At 45.1% G+C, this 19,551-nt stretch overlaps 1 protein-coding gene across 3 annotated transcripts in view; it reads right to left on the reverse strand.

The window, feature by feature from the left end:
• The window catches only part of LOC137766391 (kalirin-like), a 109,035-nt gene extending 91,574 nt beyond the window's left edge, over window positions 1–17,461 (reverse strand). For all 3 annotated transcript variants that reach the window (XM_068546595.1, XM_068546597.1, XM_068546596.1), the window contains exon 1: window positions 17,299–17,461. In XM_068546595.1, coding sequence (XP_068402696.1) covers window positions 17,299–17,383 — 85 coding nt within the window. In that variant the 5' untranslated portion in view covers window positions 17,384–17,461. The remainder of the gene's footprint in view (window positions 1–17,298) is intronic.
• Window positions 17,462–19,551: the final 2,090 nt, after the last annotated feature.

A 19,551-nucleotide genomic window follows, 5' to 3' on the forward strand; every position in this document is an offset into this window, starting at 1 on the left:
AGAGTCCAGGAACCTGCTTGAAAATGTGGGTGGCCTGTCATTCCTTGACTTAGCTATGCTTTTGTTCACTTAGACTTCTGTTGTAACAATATTTTCTAGTTGTAGAAGTAAATAATGATATTGTAGGAATTTTCAAAAATCAAAAAGTTTTAAAGAAGAAAATTAAAAAATCACCCAGAATCCTTCCAGATAGCAGGTTTTGGTAAATTACTTTCCATTCTTTTATACATTAATAAATTGCTCTCTTTCACACATACATCTACCTTTTTGGGAGTATGGCTTAAAAATTCCTTTTATTGTGATAAAATATATATAATATAAAATTTACCATTTTAACCACTTAAGTGCACAACAGTGTTGTGCAACCATCACCATCCTCTACATTTACGTTTTACATGTTGTTCTTTACTGAGATCTTACAACATGACAGATATGCTAGTCATTTTACTTGCAGTCTCGTGTAATGTTTGCAACACTGCATGTGCATAGGTGCTATTAGGATGCCCATTTGATACCGAGAATGTGGCATAGAGAGGTTAAGTCCCTTCTGGCAGGTTGCAGAAGTGGTAAATGACAGAGCCAGTGTTTAGGGCAGGTACGCAGGACTCTAAAATCTACACTCATAGTTTTGAGCCTCATCTGGATGAAGGACCACAGTAGGGTCCTAGGTTAAGTAGAAAGTGCCTTAATGCACCCTATTATTTGCACACACAAAAATGAATTTAAAAATTTCTAGTTCAAATTTCAAGTGCGGAAAATCTGAACTATTTCTAACCCAGAAGAATGGAAATTGCACAGTCCTCATTCTATTTAGCGGGATAATTTAAGGATCATAAAAATATTTATAGGGCTTTCATGAGCTCATCTGCAACCTACATCTCCCAAACCTATTTTCTACCATTAAGCACCTCACCTTTCAACTCTACTATCACAAGGTTATGCAGAAACAACTTCTGTGGTTCGGGATGAGCAATACAGCCCAACAATGGCACCAGGAGTAGCTCTTCTCAGAGCCTAGATGGTGACCTCCATGCCCCCACTCTGGAAAACACACTGTTCAAAGCATAGAGCAAGCCTGAAAAACGGAAAAGCAATCCTGATAAACTATGGTTTTTTCAGTCCTTACCCGTGGGTTTTTGTGTTTGCCACCCACATGTCCCCTTGACTGTTTCAGAAAAGGGATCTCTTAGCGATGGGATCCAAGTCCAGAGCACACCACCCCGAATCACACATGTGAACTGATGTTGTTCATTTTCTTTATCCTGATGATGCTGTGAGAAAGACCCGCTCAAAGACCACCACCGGGTCCCGTCTGAGAGCAGGTTTTTCTGGCTTGGTATGATGTATTATTCCAGGGGATGGGGGACGGTGGGGAGAGGGTGATTCGTAGATAGAAACTGTGAGGTAAAACAACACCTTCATCCCCCTCTAACTCTCTTCAAGTTCAAAGTCAAAATGAAGCAACTTTTATCTTAAAGCAAAGGAACCCGACAGGCTAGCAGAGGGGGATACTGACTTTCTCTAAGACAGAATCCCAAAGCAAGGACACACATTTTTAATATCCATGCTGAGGAACAGGGGGAAGGTATATTCCATTTCAAAAATTGGCTGGGTCCACCCACAGGTCAGACACAGCTGGGCCTGTAGGCGGCTCTCCTCTGGGGAAGTTGACCCCTGCAGAGTGGCATGGCCTGTGGGCAGAGGCAGGGACAGGAAGGAAGAAGGGCTGATGGACATTGCAGGGAGAGCTACACTTTCAGTTACTTGAGTCAACAGGTGGGCTCTGGAGGTGAAATCTAATCCTCTCGCTAGGAGAGGTCTGTGAACCCTAAGGAAGAATTCAGGAGTGTCAACACAAGGGAGCAGGGAAATTAATCACAGTCAATCACGGCTGTCCCGGCTACCAGGAGAAGGCAGGTGGAACACACAGGGCTCTGGGAGGGCTGTGTTGACTAGAAACAGCCTCCCTGGGAGAGTCAATACTATTTTAAGAGACAAACAAGTGTGACTGTGGTTAAAGATAATCATAGTCAGATGTTGGCAAAAGTAGACAAACATTTCTAGGCCTCTGCTATTTAGGGTATGAAAGTGTGTGTGTGTATGCCAGGCAATGCTTATGTTAAGAGCTTTGGCGGCACAGGGTTTACATATGCAAATAAAAGTAATATCTCGCAAGAAAAAGCTGCTTCTGGAACTGCTAACACATCCCATAGTTTCAGTGACACAATGTGGAACTGTACCAAATTCCATTACAGTAATAAAAAAATACAGAAATTGATAAAAGGATCAGAATCAAGCTGGGCAGCAGGGTAAGTGGGAGAGACAGTAGAATATTGAGAAGAGACCAGGACTCAATTTATTAACCACATGCTCTTGGGGGAATCGCTTCATCTGTCTGAGCCTCTGTCTTCTCACATGTGAAATGTGTAGGCTGACTCCCCAAAGAAGAACAAAGGGGAGACTGTAGTACCACATGGTAAGTCATATCCATAGATACTCCACTCCCATCCACGACCCCACGTCCTTTCCCCATGCTGTTTCCTTTGCCCGACTTCTAAGATGAAGAGTATCCCGCCTGACCCTTCAAGATACACTCCCCATGTTACCTCCTCACAAGGCCTCCCCAGCACACAACTTCCTTACCCCTCCAGAAGAGCTGGCCGTGCTGTCCCCTGAGCGCATGCATCAGAAGAGGCAGGAGGACTTCAGGTGTCCTTAAACTCAGTGCCGTTTCTCATTAGACCAAGGGGCCTATGGGTCAACAGGGACGAGGCCTGCTGGCTGGCCTCCCCAGCACAGGAGCACCCCAGATTTCCCAGCTTTGTGAGCTGACACGCCGTCTCTGCTCAATCTCTAGCCTCACCCCCACCCCAGGAGTGGGTCCTAAAATAACTGGAATATTTTATTCCCTGGGCCACGGGGATTAAGTCAAGGACGGTCACATGGCCTGACTCCACACAGGTCCCAAGAGAGTCAATTTGGGGGACTTTTGACTTCCTCCGACCCGCTGAATATGAAGGTCTATAAGTGAGTTTCACTCTTGGAAAAAGTTATCTAAAATCTAACCAATAATATGTTTAACCAAAATGTCAAGTTTCTTTGTTTTTGTCTAATAGTGATAAATGCGGTTTCTGAATACAAGAAGCTCTGATTGGTTGCTAAGGACAGAAGAGAAATTTCTAAGCCATAAATGGAAGATCAGATATTTACCAGAGCATATCAGGTAACTGTAGTAATTAAAGGAACATATCCAAGATGATCAACTTTGGACATGAATATAGAATAATGGCACAAACTATACAAATAAATATAAAGGTCTTCAGTGGTGACCTGCTGAGAAATTGCTTAAGAATTCAACACGCTAGTCAGGTGTAGGCAGGAGACCTTTTACCTCTTTCTTAAGAAAAACTGTCATCCTGAATCAGCCCTAGGACCCACCAGATCAGCAACTTGTTTTGAACAAGGACACTCCCAGGGATCAAAAATTGGGCAAAAGGCCAGTAATTAGAGGTCTAATAAGTTACAAGTCTGTTTTCCTGCAAAGCTTTGAAAAATATTCACTAATCCTCCACCCCACTTAATGGTCCATCTCAAATTACTGCCCTGTAAGTCGGAGAAATATCTGATAATGAGAAAGAATATTATTGTTCATAATAATAATGGCATTTATGGAGTGCATTCTATGTGCCAGAAAGCTAAGACTATACTAGGTGATACACACACACTCCAGTAAATACCTGTATTTTGCCAAGTATAAGGATGAGGAAATTAATATAAAGAAGCTAAGTAACTAGACTAATGTAATTTAGTAAATTCTAATGCCAGGATGGGAACTCAGTCTGACCCTCTCTAACCCACAGTCTTCCCTTAGAGACCTGAGCTCAAGAGAGAATTGCCCTCAAAAATCCTGTTCATTTACTTACAGAAAATGACAGATGAGCACAAGAGAGCTAAATGTCCCATGTTCCCTTCTTAGACAAGTCCCTGTTTGTAAGACTAACCTGGACACTGTCACAAAGTGCTAGAATCCCAGCTCTAAAGCTTTGTGATCTGGTTCTCCTCTCAAGTGCATGCCAGGGCATTTTGGAAAGACACATACGCTCCACATGGCCTCTCCAAACCTGCCTCTGTTTGTTAGAGAGCAAATAGAAAAATAAGATTGTCCTATCTGAGTCACAATCTGATACCATTCTAAAAATGTCACATATGTATGTATGAATTTTATGGTGTAGGATGCTAATTATGACTATAAACACAAATTGGAGGTGTGACTAAGTTATAATAAGAAATATATTACAAACTAAACCGGTTTCAATCCTTTGCATTTGCATATTTTTATACTAAAATTTTTTTTTAGTATAAAAATGTGCAAAGCTATTCTACCAACAGAATTACAGACACTGTCTCTGTCCTGTCTCTGAGATATGTACACATTGAAAGAGAAAAAGATGCAAACCCAACAAAGATGTACCCCAGACAATGAAACAAGGGCTGAAATCTATACAATACAATGTGCAGATTGTATCTCATGAACCTGGGATTGGTGACTTTGGAATAAGAGGCAAGAGTGAGCACATAATTGTGGCATAATGCTTGGCAGGAAGCCACGGTAATTACAAAGCCAGGTGAGCTATGTCGCTGATACCTTACAGTGGGAGGAAACGAGAGGGTGGAGAATTTGGCTGACTTTCTCCCAGGGACCCAGCCAAGCTAGGATAAACCCCAATCATCCTTTGGGATGACTATACTTCTCCCCACCCTAAACTCCTCCACTTCTCCCCCCAGGGCTGATCTGGCCTTTTGGGGAGACTTGCCCAGCTACTTTTCTAACTCCTACAACACACACACACACACACACACACACACCCCTGAGAACAGACCAGCTCTGATTTTGCACTTGCAGCCCTCGCTTGTGTATGCTGGCAGAAGGTCACAGTTAAACTTAGACCTGACCACCTCACCGGGAAGGAGCTGGGAAAGTGGCTGTTTGAGGAGATCCACAGACACTCTGGGAGAGGTAGCTGATTACACTCCAAGTGGAAGCACTATTTGGTAGTCAGGGTGTCAGTTAAATCGGGAAGGGGATATAATTTCCAAACCAAAGCACAAAGAAACAGGGACTTAAAAATCAGAAAGGCTGGGAAAAACCCCAGAAGGTTACTGAGGTCTTTGCCCACTTTCACACAGAATCCAAGTAAACAAATAGGATTGTCTGTTTTTTAAACCCTTTGTGGAATGGGAACCGGAAAAGGTCTCAGAAGACCACTGAGTACACTGTCCCGCATGCTGTAGAGTCAAGTCTACAGCACTGCTGAAGAAGTTCAGTCTGACTCAGCTGAAACCTGTCCTCATGCATGATTGGGGGTGTATCCCTACAGGAGGTGGCAGCTGTGGATGGCAACACCTCAGAGCGGAAACTAGAGCCCGGGAGGAAGCCCAAGGTGGGTAATGGTGAATGGGAATCTGGCCCTTTTCATCTGGATCCCAGTGTCAAGATATGTAGGAACACGACAGCTCCTTAGGACTCAGGTCATGAATTAGGAAGTGAGGGCCTCGGCAATGATCCCTTATGGACACAGTACAGGTTCCCCAGGTGCTTGTGGACCAAAGAATGGTGCATGAACTCTTGAAGCAAGCCAGTGTCAAGCAAGGTGACCTCCATAAACTGTCTTGCTTTATGCTTCTTTTACTCTACTTCCCTGTGTTCTCCCATGATATTTAGCAAAACCTTCTGGAAAGACCCTTTAAATGTGGCCCACTTGGGGACCAGAAGAATGGCAGTAACAGACTTTCAGTACTTACGTCAGTTCCTCACACAAGGTCCCTTTTGCCCCAGTGTAAATTCTACCTCCTCCCTCCAACAGATACTCTTACGGTGCCCTTTGGGAGCACTTATAAAGATCTGTGTGTGTGTGAGACAGAGAGATCTGCTGCCCTCTCTAAACTGTAAATTTACAAGGGCAATGTCACACCCATTTTGTTCACTGGCTGTGACTGCCAATGATCCCCCAGTGTTGGAGGAGTCAGAGATGACCAGCCCAGGAAACTTCGAGTAAGGCACCCAGAATACTGTGGCAGCCACAAACCTCCCTGGGTTGTCTGGGAGGGCTTCATGGGACCCTGATTAGACTGGAGCACACTGGCTATCCAGGCCTGGCTTCGGATCAACCTTGACCTTCCATAAGGCCTGGACGGTCATAGGAAGACTCCATGACATGTCTAAGGAAGCTCCCCCGTATAGCCTGGCCTCACTTGGAGACTCCATGCCAGTGGAACAGATCCTGGTTTTGTCAGGACCTGTGGGACCTAGCCCTCAGCTCTAGGTTCTGGGAACCCAGCTGTGATTTCAGAGTGGTAAAGTTCCCCCAGAATCCGTCTAGACATTTAGAAACACCAGATGCAAGTGGCCACTGTAGGACAGATTCCTATGGGAGCAGATCTAGAGCAGGTGGCTAGGACATAGTTTCAGGAACCTGAGAGCGCTTTCTGATTCACTGGGATCCCTGCCCCCTCAGATTCCTTCCAAAGAGCTGGATTTCCCAGAAGACTTGATCCAGCGCATCTACCCTCTCCATCCCCCCCCACAACCAAGAAAAAGGGCAGGACTATTCTACGTTTCACTGTCTTCTCTGTAAAGGTATAAGCAATGTGCTACAGACAGAATGATACCATTTTACTCATTACCAGCTGAGACTTCAGGCAAGTCTTTTCTCTTTTCCAAAGTGCTCTTCTCATGGATAAAACTGAGATCTTTATGTTCTGCGATGCTGTAAAATTCTAGTGTTCTATGGTGACATACAAGCAAGGCGTGCTATATATACAACTTTCCCTACACAAATAGGGAGATGGTCCCAATAGCCTGTATAGCACTGCACTCTGCCAGGCACTCGGTCATGCTTCAGGAGGACAAAAATGGGATGAGAAATGCTGTTCAGAATGAATCAAACACTCAAACGTCATTCAACTAAATGGCAAAACGAAACTTGCCCGAGTTCAACCAGGAGCTGCGTGCACCCACCTAGTCATGCCTTCTCTGGACCTCGGTCCTGAGTCAGAGCAGCGGGCTCCCTCCGCCCCATCTTACCCCTGAGACCCTGGGGACATGCAGGCCAGCCACACTTCTTATGTCATATGAAGAGGCAGGACTGGAGTGAAGTCCGTCAGCTGGGGGATAGACAGCTGGGAGATGGTAGCACGCTGCCGGTCTTCCTGTTCACTATTCTTTTCAGGACTTCCCCACATTACGTTCCTAAAAACTGGCTAATCTGAGCTCCATGAGGAGAACTCGCAATTTCAGTCCTGTTTGTTTCCTCACAAACTACGTTGCTCAGAAAGGAAAATGTATAACTGCTTTGCTTGAAATTTTCAGTGGAGAACGCCTATGGGCATCTTTAAGCATCAGAGAGACTGCCATCCTCCTGGAATTATGGAGGGGCTGCAGGACGGCCTTGGATTGGCCCTGGAATGGGGTGAAAGTTTCTAACTCTATATCCTTTCTACTCTGGCACATCAATGTATCATGGACTATAAAGTCTAGGACAGCTCCATCTGAAGGAAATATAATGCAAGCCACAAATGTGAGCCACGTATTTTATATTATATAAAAAATAAAATTATATAATTTTATATCATTTAAAATCTTCTAGTAGTCACAGTAAAAAAGTAAAAACAAACAGGTACAATTAAGTTTAATATATTGTATTTTACCCACTATGTCCAAAATATGATCATTTCAATATGTAATCAATATAAAGATTACTGAGCTACTTTACATTTTCTGTACTAAATCTTTGAAATCTGGTATGTAATTTATACTTACAGTACAGCTCCACTTGGACCATGCTCATTTCAAGTCTGCAATAGCCACATATGGCTAGTGGCTACAGAATTAGACAGCACAGCTTGAGAAGGCAGGTCTCACCTCTCCTCTGTGGTCCCCTGCACATCCCTGCTGCTTTGCTCACACTATATACTCAGCCCTTTAAAAGCCCCTGTAGGGCCCAGAGAGAACCCTACATCTCCTGAGAAGTCCTCCCAGATCACCCCAGGCACTGTGCTCTCATCAGCTTCTGCATAACTATTTTAGTCAGAAATCAGGCAAGACCTTGAAGCATCTTTCCTCTTATTGTCTTCAGCAACTATTTTCCTTTTTTTGGTCATTATTTACTGTTTTATGCTTATGGGGTAGCTCCCACGTTGGACTGCAAGATCCTCAGGGGCGTGGAAACATCTTAAATTCTCTGTGGTTGCTAGTCTAATACCTGCCACATGGTACTCAAATATTTGGGGATGAATACAAAATATGCTCAGCTCAATTTCTCGTATGATTAAGGAACTAATGAAATCATTTGAATGTGACAGTTGGCACAATTCCACAGAGACTTCTATATACTCATTAATGCTAACAATAATCCAACGCTTACATAGCACTCACCATGTGCCAGTTCTAGGTGATTTACGTATGTCAACCCATCTAAGCCTTGTAAAAACTCCATGACTAGATTCCATCATCCTTTCCATCTTCCAGACGAGGAAACCGAGGCAGAGTTTATGTAACTTGCACAAAGTCACACAGGTAACTGGCAGAACTGGGATTCAAACTCGTTCTGGCCCCAGAGTGCAAGCTCTTAATCACCATTATATATTGCCTCTCAATCCAGAACAACCACAAGATGAATTTTTCTACACCCTGCTTATCAGTACGCAGCTTAAGAATCACAGGCTTTCAGCCAGCGTATTTCCTTATATAAAAAGAATTAAGTTAATTCAGAAAATGTAAACAGAAGTAAACAATAGGAGAGACATGAAATTCCTGGTCCCAGAGGATGTTTCTCATAAATCCTCTTTAAACAAAGAACAGTACACTCTTCCTTTCAAAGGGTATAAAATGGGGGATAACTGGCAACAACTAAGTCTTGAAGTTTGGGATGTCCTTTCATTTAGGACCTCCACTTCAAGGGATTTATCCTAAGGAATTATAGGTGTGTGTTAAGACTTAACTATAAGAACGCTCATTACAATATTGTTGATAATAGCAAAATTAGAAATAACCAAAAATAGGGCGGTTGAAAATAAAAACAAACCATATTTACACATGATAAAATGAGCACCTAGTAGTATGTTGATAAACCAGCTCTCTGAATAAAACAGAAGACCTTGATTTGTGGTGTCTGGTAACATTCTTAGTATAACTACTCCCACCATGGCTGATTTCAAGCTACCAATGGCTTAACCATTGAATATTTAACAATCCCAACCTGAGCTGAGCTGGCATATCACTGAATGCATCCACAGAAACATCGTGGAAGTTGTTTAGTATGTTATGAGAAAAAAGTCTGTAACACTACTATACCCTATTTCTGGAAAAAATACACACATGGAAAAAAATTAAAAGGATATATTTAAAATGTTAACAGAGCTCTCTCTAGGTAATGGGATTTTATTTTCATTTATCTGTATTTTCAAATGTTTTCCCAATGTTTATGTATAATTTTGCTAGGCAGATAAAAAAAAAAAATCAAGGCTCTCTTTCCCAGTAACAATAATTTTGAAATGACCTATCTTTGGAGGCATGTCTCAAAAAGAGAAAAAGAGAAATCCCTGGACCTACTCATGAAAGCAACTGCACAATTAGAAGCCTCAGAAGTGAGGAGATTCCTAACACCACATAAACAAGAAAAGGCTGAGGGGGTAAAACATGCAGCTCTAGCCCCGTGCACACTGGTCTCACGGGGGAGAAGGGTAAGTCATACCCCTCCCGTGGGGTGAAATATACCTCGCGGAAAGGAAAGGTGGGATGTAGGGAGTGGAGATTCATAAACTCCAGGACAAGAATCTGTCTGTACAGTCTGATTCTGGAAAGATCTATTTCTTAACCCAGGGCTCTTCCTCATTCCTTCTCACCAAATTTTAGCCATTATATTAAATCAGTACCAACAATTGTCAAGTTCAATTCTTGTCTACAGCGAAACCCTTTGTAGCCACTAAAAAGATCCTGGAAATGCATCTCCATGGAAAGACGTTCCAAAGATTAAGTGAAATCATGTTTTAAGGCAGAATATATTTATAAATATGAACCCATTTATTTTAAAAGGGGTAAACATATAGAAAAGGATACATTAAGTGATTAAGTAGTTGTTACGAGGTAGTTAGGATTATGCTACAAAGTTATGCTTTTATGGTCTTTTTTGTTTGCCTAACTTTTGATTTTTTTCTGAAGTAAGCATAGTTACCTTTTAAGAGTCTGAGGAAAATGAACATAAGAAGGAAGGAGTCTTAAATGGGAAGAAGGATGCCACAACTACCCTTACTCGCCCCTGGGGGCTGAAGGGCTCAGGGAAGATGTAGGTGATTCCTAATTCCAACCTCGTTCCCGTCACCCCCGACCCTCCTGGCAAGTAACAGTGAGTGGTAAGGGCCTCCCCCACTTCTCAAAGCAGAATCCCCAGGAAGCAGGTCACAGACGCCCTTGCTGGAGCCGGGGGAGAGGAGGAGGAAGGTGGGGAGGGTGGAGAGGAGAGAAAAGAGCAAACCAAAAATATTAAGCCTCCTGGACGGCTTGTTAAAACACAGACTGCTGGGGCTCACTCCGGAGTTTGAGTCAATGGGGCCGAGAATCTGCATTTCCAACATTTTCTCCAGTGGTAACCACTCTTGGAGAACTTCTACTCTAAGCAAAGAAAGAAGATGAGGAGGCAGCACACAGGTGTGAGCCTGACATCCGAAATCTGTGCAGAAGTGGACTGTTTGCAATTCTTTTTAACAGTGAGGCTTGGTTCCCTGTTGGATGGGGAAAGATAATATCCCTTTCTCCCTCGGGGCAATAATGGAGATGCTAATGGTGGGAGAGCAGAAACTGCGACTGTCCTGAGAGCCTGTTACACACCAGGTGCTGTAAGAGACCAAACAGATGCCTACAACTGATCCCACCCCAAGGAGAGCAAGTACCTGCATACAGAGATGTTTTATGAGGTACTGTTTCAACCGAGCAGCGGAAGGGATTTCCTTTCCTTTCAATTTGCCAGTTTCCTCACTATGGTCTCCAGGAAAGCAAGAATGTGAAAGGACCTGTTGCATAACTCTGATCTTTGTTTGCTCTTTTACCTGGCTAAAGCCAACCTGGCAGCCTCTTGGCTGCCCTGCAGGTGTAACCAGGGCTCACCTCCTTGCAGGAAGTATAACACAGAAGGTTCTGTCAACCTCAAAAGAGGAACTCCATTAGTCACTGAATAGACAAAGCAGGGGGACCAAGCTACCCATATCTCCCAACCACAAGGAATACAAAAGATACTGGCCAAACCTCAGAGAATGTCTAGAACTCGGGGGCTGCTGTGGGCAGGTCATGATTTTTACCTAGGCAAAAACAGCCTGAAGAGGACCTGCAAAGCTTTGCAGATGAAGGGTGTGCAACAAATGTTGGCTGATGGGATCAGAAAAATGGCTCTCAATTAGATTGTTAGCCAAAGTCAAGGGGCAGGCAGGAAGTGATGTCTTTTTACATAACATAGGTTTTCAGGACCTAAACTTCAATCCTGGTGTAGCCATGTTCCAATTCTTGTACATTGTGTTTCCCCTCAGAGAAGAATAACTCGAGGATGCTTCGGGTATCTTGCCAGTACCTTCTCTCAGATGTTCTTTTACATAACCACAGTGATTATAATACTAGAAGCATTGTATCTTTTTAAAATTTTTAATTGGTTTAATTAAAAAAAAAGGAAATCCCTATCATACTTATAGATCACAAGCTTTCTTTCCCCACAGTGGCAACTCTACAGCACTGAGGCACAGCTGACAATGGTTTGAACCAAGACCATTAAATTGCTTAGGAATGTAGATTTGCAGCATTACCACCTAGAAGACCCACAGATATTTAGCTGTGAGTTCCCTGAGTATGGGTTCTATGTTTAGTATTCCAACTACTGTTACCATTAGTAGCTAACCTTTTTATAGCACTTTATATGCCTGGTGCTACGCTAAGCCCTTTACATACATTGTCTTAACTAATCCTCACAGCAGCCCAATGGGGTCAGTGCCATTATGATTCCCATCCATTCTCCCCCAGTATCCAGCGCAGGGCTGGCAGGCAGTCAGCACATAAACATTTGTCAAATGGATTAGAACACTGTGTTACATAAAAACCAGTGACTTTCAAAAATGGAATGATAGGAATGTATTTCATTGATTCATTTCCACCTGAAAGGGTACACTTCATGAAAAGAGACAAGAAAGAAAGGGGGGGAAAGGGACCTTTGGAATTAAATTGAACCAGAGGGGAAAACATGGACAGATATTTACTAAGAACAATGTGCAGAAGCTGCTCTGGGAGAGACAGAGGTGTGACTGTGGTCTCTGCCTTCTGTGGTCTTGGGACAGAACAGCCACTGAAGGCAGAACAGGGAGGTCCAGATCCCAGTGGCTCCAGGCAATGCAATCACCCCCCAGAACCACAAATCATTCCACAGTTAACACCCAAGTTCCAGCTTGGGGTCAGCCTCTACCCTTCTAAGTTGGGCCAGCCGTGCCTTTGTCTAGAGTAAGAGAAACCACATGCCCAAGAAGACAAAAATGGAGTTGCAGAAAGAACACTGGAAAAGGGCTCTAGGTCTGACTCTGCTACTAAATGGCTGGATCTCAGTTTCCTCCTGTAGAAAAAAAGATCTATTAAATAATCTCTAAGATTGCTTCCAGTTCTAACTTCCCATGGTATAGGACCTTCTGCTTGAGAAGCCCCCCTCAGCTTTTAGACCCATGCTCTTTCTAGGGCATGGAAAAGCTGGGCCTTGGTCTGAAGGAGAGGGCAGGCTGTGCAGCCACTCACATTCACTGAAAAGGAGAAGCACTTCAAAAGGATGGGGAGTCTTTTTAGGGCAGAAGAGAAGCACCAAGACTCAAGAGGAACTTCACTAAGGAGAATACCAAAAACACTGCTCCAGACTAAGGTAGGCTTACAGCATTGTTTGGGCTCCGAAGTGAATCCCCCATGTTCACTTTAGAAAAAACAAAACCAAACCAAAAACCTTTTATTTTGAATAAAAACACAGAGTCTGAGTTTTTTTCTTTTTATCTCAGGTTAGGACTTACCAACCTGTAGCACGTGGAACCCCTGGGGTGACATGCCTACAGCATGATCAGTGATTGTTGGACCCACAGTTGTACCAAAAGAAGACGTTTGGCTTCCGCTTCCAATCTCCTCCACCCCAACCAAATCCATATACTCCTATTTCTACTAGGCTACGTTATGACTGGAAGGCAGGGAATAATTGATATCCTTGTTACTACCCACTAGTCAGAGAATCAGGAATGGGAAGAAAACCATAAGATCTAGGTTGGCAACAGTACGTATGTGTGGAAATTCTCCCCAGATTAAGGTATATCCCTGGGAGGCAGAGAAAATCGAGAGATATAATGGACAAACATACATGCTAAATGGTCAATTCAATTTTCATAGTGGTAAAGGCACTTCCTGGAAGATAAAGAAATAAAAAGGGATGTATACCTCAAGGCCCCAAGGCTTCTCTGACCCTTGGGTGGTTAACTAAAGTAAACAAAAGTGAATGTCACTTTTGTTCCCCTCTGAGGTTACCAACACCTTTCTAAAGGAACTTGGTGTCATGGTTTCACACATTAAATTCAGTTTATAAAATGAGCTGTATTAATTCATGGGCCAAAGAAGGAATATTCACACCCAATCATAAGATTCCTGCTTAGTGATTCTGGGGGAACGTAGGGGGAAAAATAGAAATTATAGATAAGGATGGCTCGGGATGCCCTGTAAACCCCCATAACTCTTACCCATACCCTGTGATGTCAGCCCCAATCGCCCCTGTGGTGAAAGAGCCATGGGATTGTGATCCCAGCACCTCTCCTGTGAGCTTACTCGGCCTGGATTAGTCGCCACCCTTTCCTCTCTTCACTTCTGAGACAGTCTTCTGAACCAGGTACTGTCTCACAGTACAAATGGGGAGATGTGATGGCACATGGGCTCAAGGGGCAAGGACAATGATACAACAGTAAGCAAGTATAAATAAATGCCATGCACACTGTGGAGAAGCAGAGGAGGGCAGCAGTCAGGAAAGGTTTCCAAGAAGGGACTTTTGTCCGTATACCCAAAGTTAATTGACTAGAAACTTAAAGGCTCTAAAACTGGCTTCCAACTTTCAAGGTCTGAAAAATCTCTAGGCTCCATGATCTAAGAAGTCACAAATTCTGGTCTGCAGCACATGACTTAGCAACCCTCCAGGTGACTTGAAATCCCTTTTGTCACTCGGAAACAAGTTGCTCTTTAAAATTGTAAGATCACTAAAGAAGAATCCAGAATGGACCCACTTCTTCAGGTATAGAGGAAAGTCGAAGTAGCCAGAAATCCTGAAACTTCCCACAGAGAGCAACATCAGTGATTAATCACCCTTCAGACACACACATGCCATTACGTTTGGCTATTTTTCACTTCCAAAAAGGCAGTTATAAATGATTTGCTGTCCTTCTTCCGTCTCACCCATCTCTATTTCTGTTCTACCCTTGGTTTTCAGTTTTCCTGCCCTTCAATACTTATTTCAAGGTACGGAAGGAAGGTCATCTTTCATCAAACCCCTTTGCCATACCCATACTTAACAGAACCAAAAACTGGAACAGAAGAACACAAGAGAGTTGCCTTCCTCACTTTTCCAAATCCAAAGACAAGCTCCACTGACTTCGTCCATATTTTTCTCAAATATGATCTTTAAAGGCCACAAAGGTACGTCACTAAATCCTTGACTCTTACCCTAGTGTTAACAATTGCAACCACTTAGGATTCACCAGAGCAAGTCCAGGATAGCTTAGCTTTGTGTCAAAAATAACCAGAACATTCCACTTCCCCTTGGTTCCTTTGTCCCAGACTTTAGAAGGAGGTGTCCTTTAAAAGCTGAGTGACTGGAAGCCAGTTAGTCAAGACCCCTTGACTCAGGAACCGTAGTAGTGAGTTCTAAACCATTAGCTTCACAGTCATCTGTACAACCAGAGGAACTGGTTTAACTGAAAAGGGAGGCCAACCGTCCCTGGTGTAGATGCCCTGCACTCCCATTAGCCTCTCAGACTCTCGCCCGAGCCCTTCTCTGTGTTGCAGTTGGGCAAGCTTCTTCCTATGGAGTTCTGGGGCTCTGGACAATGCATTCAAGCTCAGTACAAGACATTATCTTTTCAGTCTGCTTCGAATATATGCCTTCGGGCTGGGTGGGGACTCTGAGCTCTCCTTGCTGTTAGAGCAGACTCAGAGAGCCCCCGGGCAGTGCCCAACACCTCAGACACATCATCCTGCCCAGCGGCCGCCAGGGGCTCTTGGAAGGGTGGCTAAATCACGTCCCCCACCATCTTCCTCAGATTGGAGCCCCGGTTTTCCATCTTCACATGTTTCAGATGTGGCAAAGAATAAGGACTGAAGAGGGAGAAGGCGAGAGGCACCCACCTTTGTTACCCTCCTTTTCCCTTTTAAGCTGCTTTCACTGCTTGGGCCTTTTGCCTCCCTCTGTCTTCAGCTGAGAGGCGATGGTCTCCTCCAGCTCTGGCTCCAGCACCGCCCCCCCTCCCCCCACTGGCAAGCCACAGAGCCTGCAGCCGCCGCTTTCCCAGTCCTGCAGACAGGAGGTGACCCAGCAGGCACCCCAAGGGGGCTCCCAGCCCCCTCCTCTCACCACCACACGGAGGGCCCGCCAGGGCAATTCACAAACAAAGCAAAGGCTGAGAGACCCCTGGAGAATTACTCTGTAAGGAAGCTGCGGCTGCCACACATCTGGACTCAAGGAGGCAGCTGCAGGGCCTTTAGATAAGCACCGCCCACGTTCCCAAATTCTGCCTTTGGACAGGAAATGGACTCCCAAGAAATCCTGCTTGGAAACCCTTCACCATGAAAGCAGCCCAGCCTTCAGCGCAAACCCACCCACTCGGATTCCCTTTGGCCATTTCCTGCTTCCTCTCCCTTTTAATACCCCCTTGCTTCAATTCCCAGCCTTGGTTTTGAACGTTTCTGAACTAGGCTTGGATTTTTGTGAGGGTCCCTGGCCTCCTAAAATTCCTTCTCCCTCTGAATTCTGATTTTTAGAGTTAGCTACTATTCAGTTCCAAGCTGTTCTAATTAAATGCAGGATTGAGAGAATCTGACGCTGAGATTATGAACCCTAATGACTTGGGGAAAGGTCCTTCAGATTTAATTAGTTTTTGTAGTCTCCTATCTGCTTAGCATGGAGAATTTGTCAGGGTTATGTGTGGGGTGGGCACAGAGGATGCGGTGGTCACTTGGATGAAGTTTATTCACCAGTAACTCCCAGAGAGTTCCATCAGGACTCGTTAGGCGAGGATGGGTAAGGAGACTGGGGCATTGCAAATAAGGGTGGAGGCGAGACACCCAACAGGTGAAATTTTAAAAGGGCTTATGTCAAGTGAGAGCCTATATTCTCACTTCTAACCACACAGAAACAGAATCTCCCCGACCCTCCAAGCTGAGGCGTTAAAGTGACATGAACTGTGTTAGGAACATCTGTTAACTCTGTCTAGGAAGGGCTCGATTTCTTTTTCAGGATAGGCTACACGTTGATAACTTTCCTTCTGTCATCCTTCTCACCATCGTGTTTTGCAGGCTGATTTTGGGGAAATTAGTTGCTTCCTGCAAGTCTCCTCGACAACACTAAAATTAGCAGAATAATTAAATACAGTCCTAATTGGGTACATAGAGAGTTCTTGGTTAATTAATGAGCCAAGCTCCGGCCCAGAGCTGCAGACCCACGCTGACCTGCCAAAGCCCAGGCAGAGAAAAGCCCGCTCTAGTCCCCAAAGAAAGTTGTCACTTGGCAAAAATAGTTCCTGGTGTAGAGACAAGTGTCAGACACATTCCTATAGCTAAGAGTCATCTGTTAACCCCGCGGCTGAGGTCCATATGTAAATGAGAGCAGGAAAGTGTAACTCTGCCACTACAGGGACGCGCAGAGCTCCGAGTGGCCTCTCCCTCTCCCCCGCATCCGCGCCCCAAGCCCTCTGCAGGCTGGAGCCCAGCATCCAAAGTCGCCGGTAAGTAACTGAGTTCCCAAACTTCAGCTCCGCATCCAAGTCAGAAGCTCCTTGAGAGTGGAGAGGGAGCGAACCGCTTCGCGCCGCAGAAACTGCAATGAACACAGTTGGGAGCAAACCCTCCCTTTGCCGTGCTCCCCTCCCCACCCCCATTTTCCCCAGACCACGGTCTGCTCCCCGCCACCCCGCCACCCCGCCACCCCATACTCAGCTGCCCCGGTCTCTGCCTAAAAAGAAGGCGCAGCGCCGACAGCCACTCACCTCTGCACGGGAAGCAACAGCAGCACTTCGCCAAGAGCCACCCCAAAGAGGGACCTCGGGTGTACGCGCGGTCGCCGCCCTTCATGCTGCCGCGCGGCCCCAGCGCTCCCGCATGGCCCGGGGTGCCCGTCGCCGTGGGAGCGCAGCAGGCAGGCCACCGCGGCCCCGCGGCCCCGGAGCCAGCTCGCAACCTCGGCCGTCCCTCCCCGCCCTCCCGTCCCGCACCGCGGCAACGACTCCGACTTTCTGGGAGCCAGGGCCACCTTGGGGAGAAGGGGAGGGGCCGGCGGGGAGGGCGGCGCTGGGGGCGGAGTTCCAAAGTCCAGCTGTTTGCCCGAGTCCCGCCGGCAGCGTGGCCCAGAGCCTTATGCAAGGCCGCTCTGGCCGCCGGCACGGGGCACGCGAGGGGAGGAGGCGCGTACACAACCCTCGGCGCAAAACAGGTGCTTCCCCTTTCGTGCAGCGTCCTCTCCTCAAAGGCCGCCACAGTCAGCTCTGGCTTAAAATCCGCAATCCGATGAGGCCAAAGGGGTGGCAGAGAAGCAGACTTAGAAGGTTCAGGACTCAATAGTGCCTTTTCTCTGACAGGTTCACCCCCTCCTTGTCCTCAGCCTCCGAACATGAACAGCTCCCTCTGTGTTGAAAACACCTTCACCTACGCTTTTCGTTCCTTCTTTTTAATATTTAAGGCTAATAATGATAATCGTGCCTCCCCTTTTCATCGGCTCCGGGGTGGTAATGATGTTGTGGGAAAGCTCAGTATTGCAAAGAAACCATAAGACGGAAGTTCAAAGCTGTTTTGTCACCTAGTAGCTGTCTGACTTTAGGCCAGTCATTTCACTTTTTTGATCCTCAGTTTCCTCATTTAAAAAATAAAAGAAGGAAAAAGAATTCCCATGTTACAGGATTGCTAAGAGAATTTTAAAACATATCCATGAAGTAGCTGTTAGAGAGATGTTTTATAGTTCCAGTTGAGTGAGTGCCTACAGAGAAAGTGCAGACACCTTACTCATGGTGGAAGATGTCCATTCACCCCCCCCAAACACACCCACTGGGTCTATCATCCCTTTACTTAAATCCCTATCTGTTTCCTTTTTAAGACTTTTCATATTTCAAGGTCAAGCTCACATCCCCCCTACCCCCCCCCAAGAAGCCCACCTGCACCACACCAACTGGACCTTCCCATGAACCACTGTGTTTATCACTCACAAAGCATCTCTCCCATTCCTTTGTGTCCAGATTTAGGAAAAGAGATGGCTGGAAACATACAGCACTCAAAGTAGAGAGAGCCCATTCATCAGGAAAAAAAAAAGGGGGGGGAAGCTTGTGAGAGGGATAAAAAACAGAAGCTTGATCACTCAATTCCCACCTGGAAGAAAGATAGCCACAGGACAAGACTTTTAGGAGTTACCAGGATTTGGGGCTTCCTTTCTCAGTTTGAACCATGCTTAGGTTTTGGCCTTATTTATTTGTGTTGCAGCACCTGCCACATGGTTGGAACACAGTCGATGCTCAGTAAACACAGTAGCACAACTTCATGAGTAACAAAAGCTAGCATTTATTGAGCATTTGTTTGTGCCAAGCAGTTTCCTAGTTGCCTTCTATACATTAGCTCATTTATCCACACCAAAAAACCTTATAAGGTAGGGTCCTCTTTTAAATCTGAAGAAACTAAATGAATGAATGCTGATGAGGCTTCGATGATTTAACTCTAAAGAGAAACTCTAAAAAGCTTCACCATGTAGGAAGAGCAGAACCCATAGTCAAAATCTAACTTCTAGGTCTACCACTGCCATGTCCCTGATGGCCCCTCCTGGCAAGTGTTATATAAGAATCTCACTGTCGAGCAGGAAATGTACCCCTGGTGCTCCACATACGAAAACAGCGAAATGAAAGTTCAAATTGCTCATGCAGCCCACACCCCAGATTCCTGAATTCACTGATCATCCTATTGGTCAGTCTCATCTTGACAGCTTGAATTACTGCAGGATGTGGCAACCGGTACTGCTGTCTAGTTCTCTCTTCTATATCACCAAATATAACACCCATTTTGCTGTCCTTGCAAGCCCAGAGCAGAAAATGGCCAGTACCTTCAGCCCTTGGAAAAGCGAACTTGGTTTGCTTGTGATCCACTGTCTGGATGCTATGATACAAGAGTCCATATTTGGTCTACCCACCCAATCCACCTCCTTGAATACTTTTGGGGCACTCTGATAGGAATTCAAAAATGCTTCAAAATTGCTTGGTGAGTAA

Source organism: Eschrichtius robustus, chromosome 6, assembly GCF_028021215.1.
Source record: "Eschrichtius robustus isolate mEscRob2 chromosome 6, mEscRob2.pri, whole genome shotgun sequence".
Lineage (NCBI taxonomy): Eukaryota > Metazoa > Chordata > Mammalia > Artiodactyla > Eschrichtiidae > Eschrichtius > Eschrichtius robustus.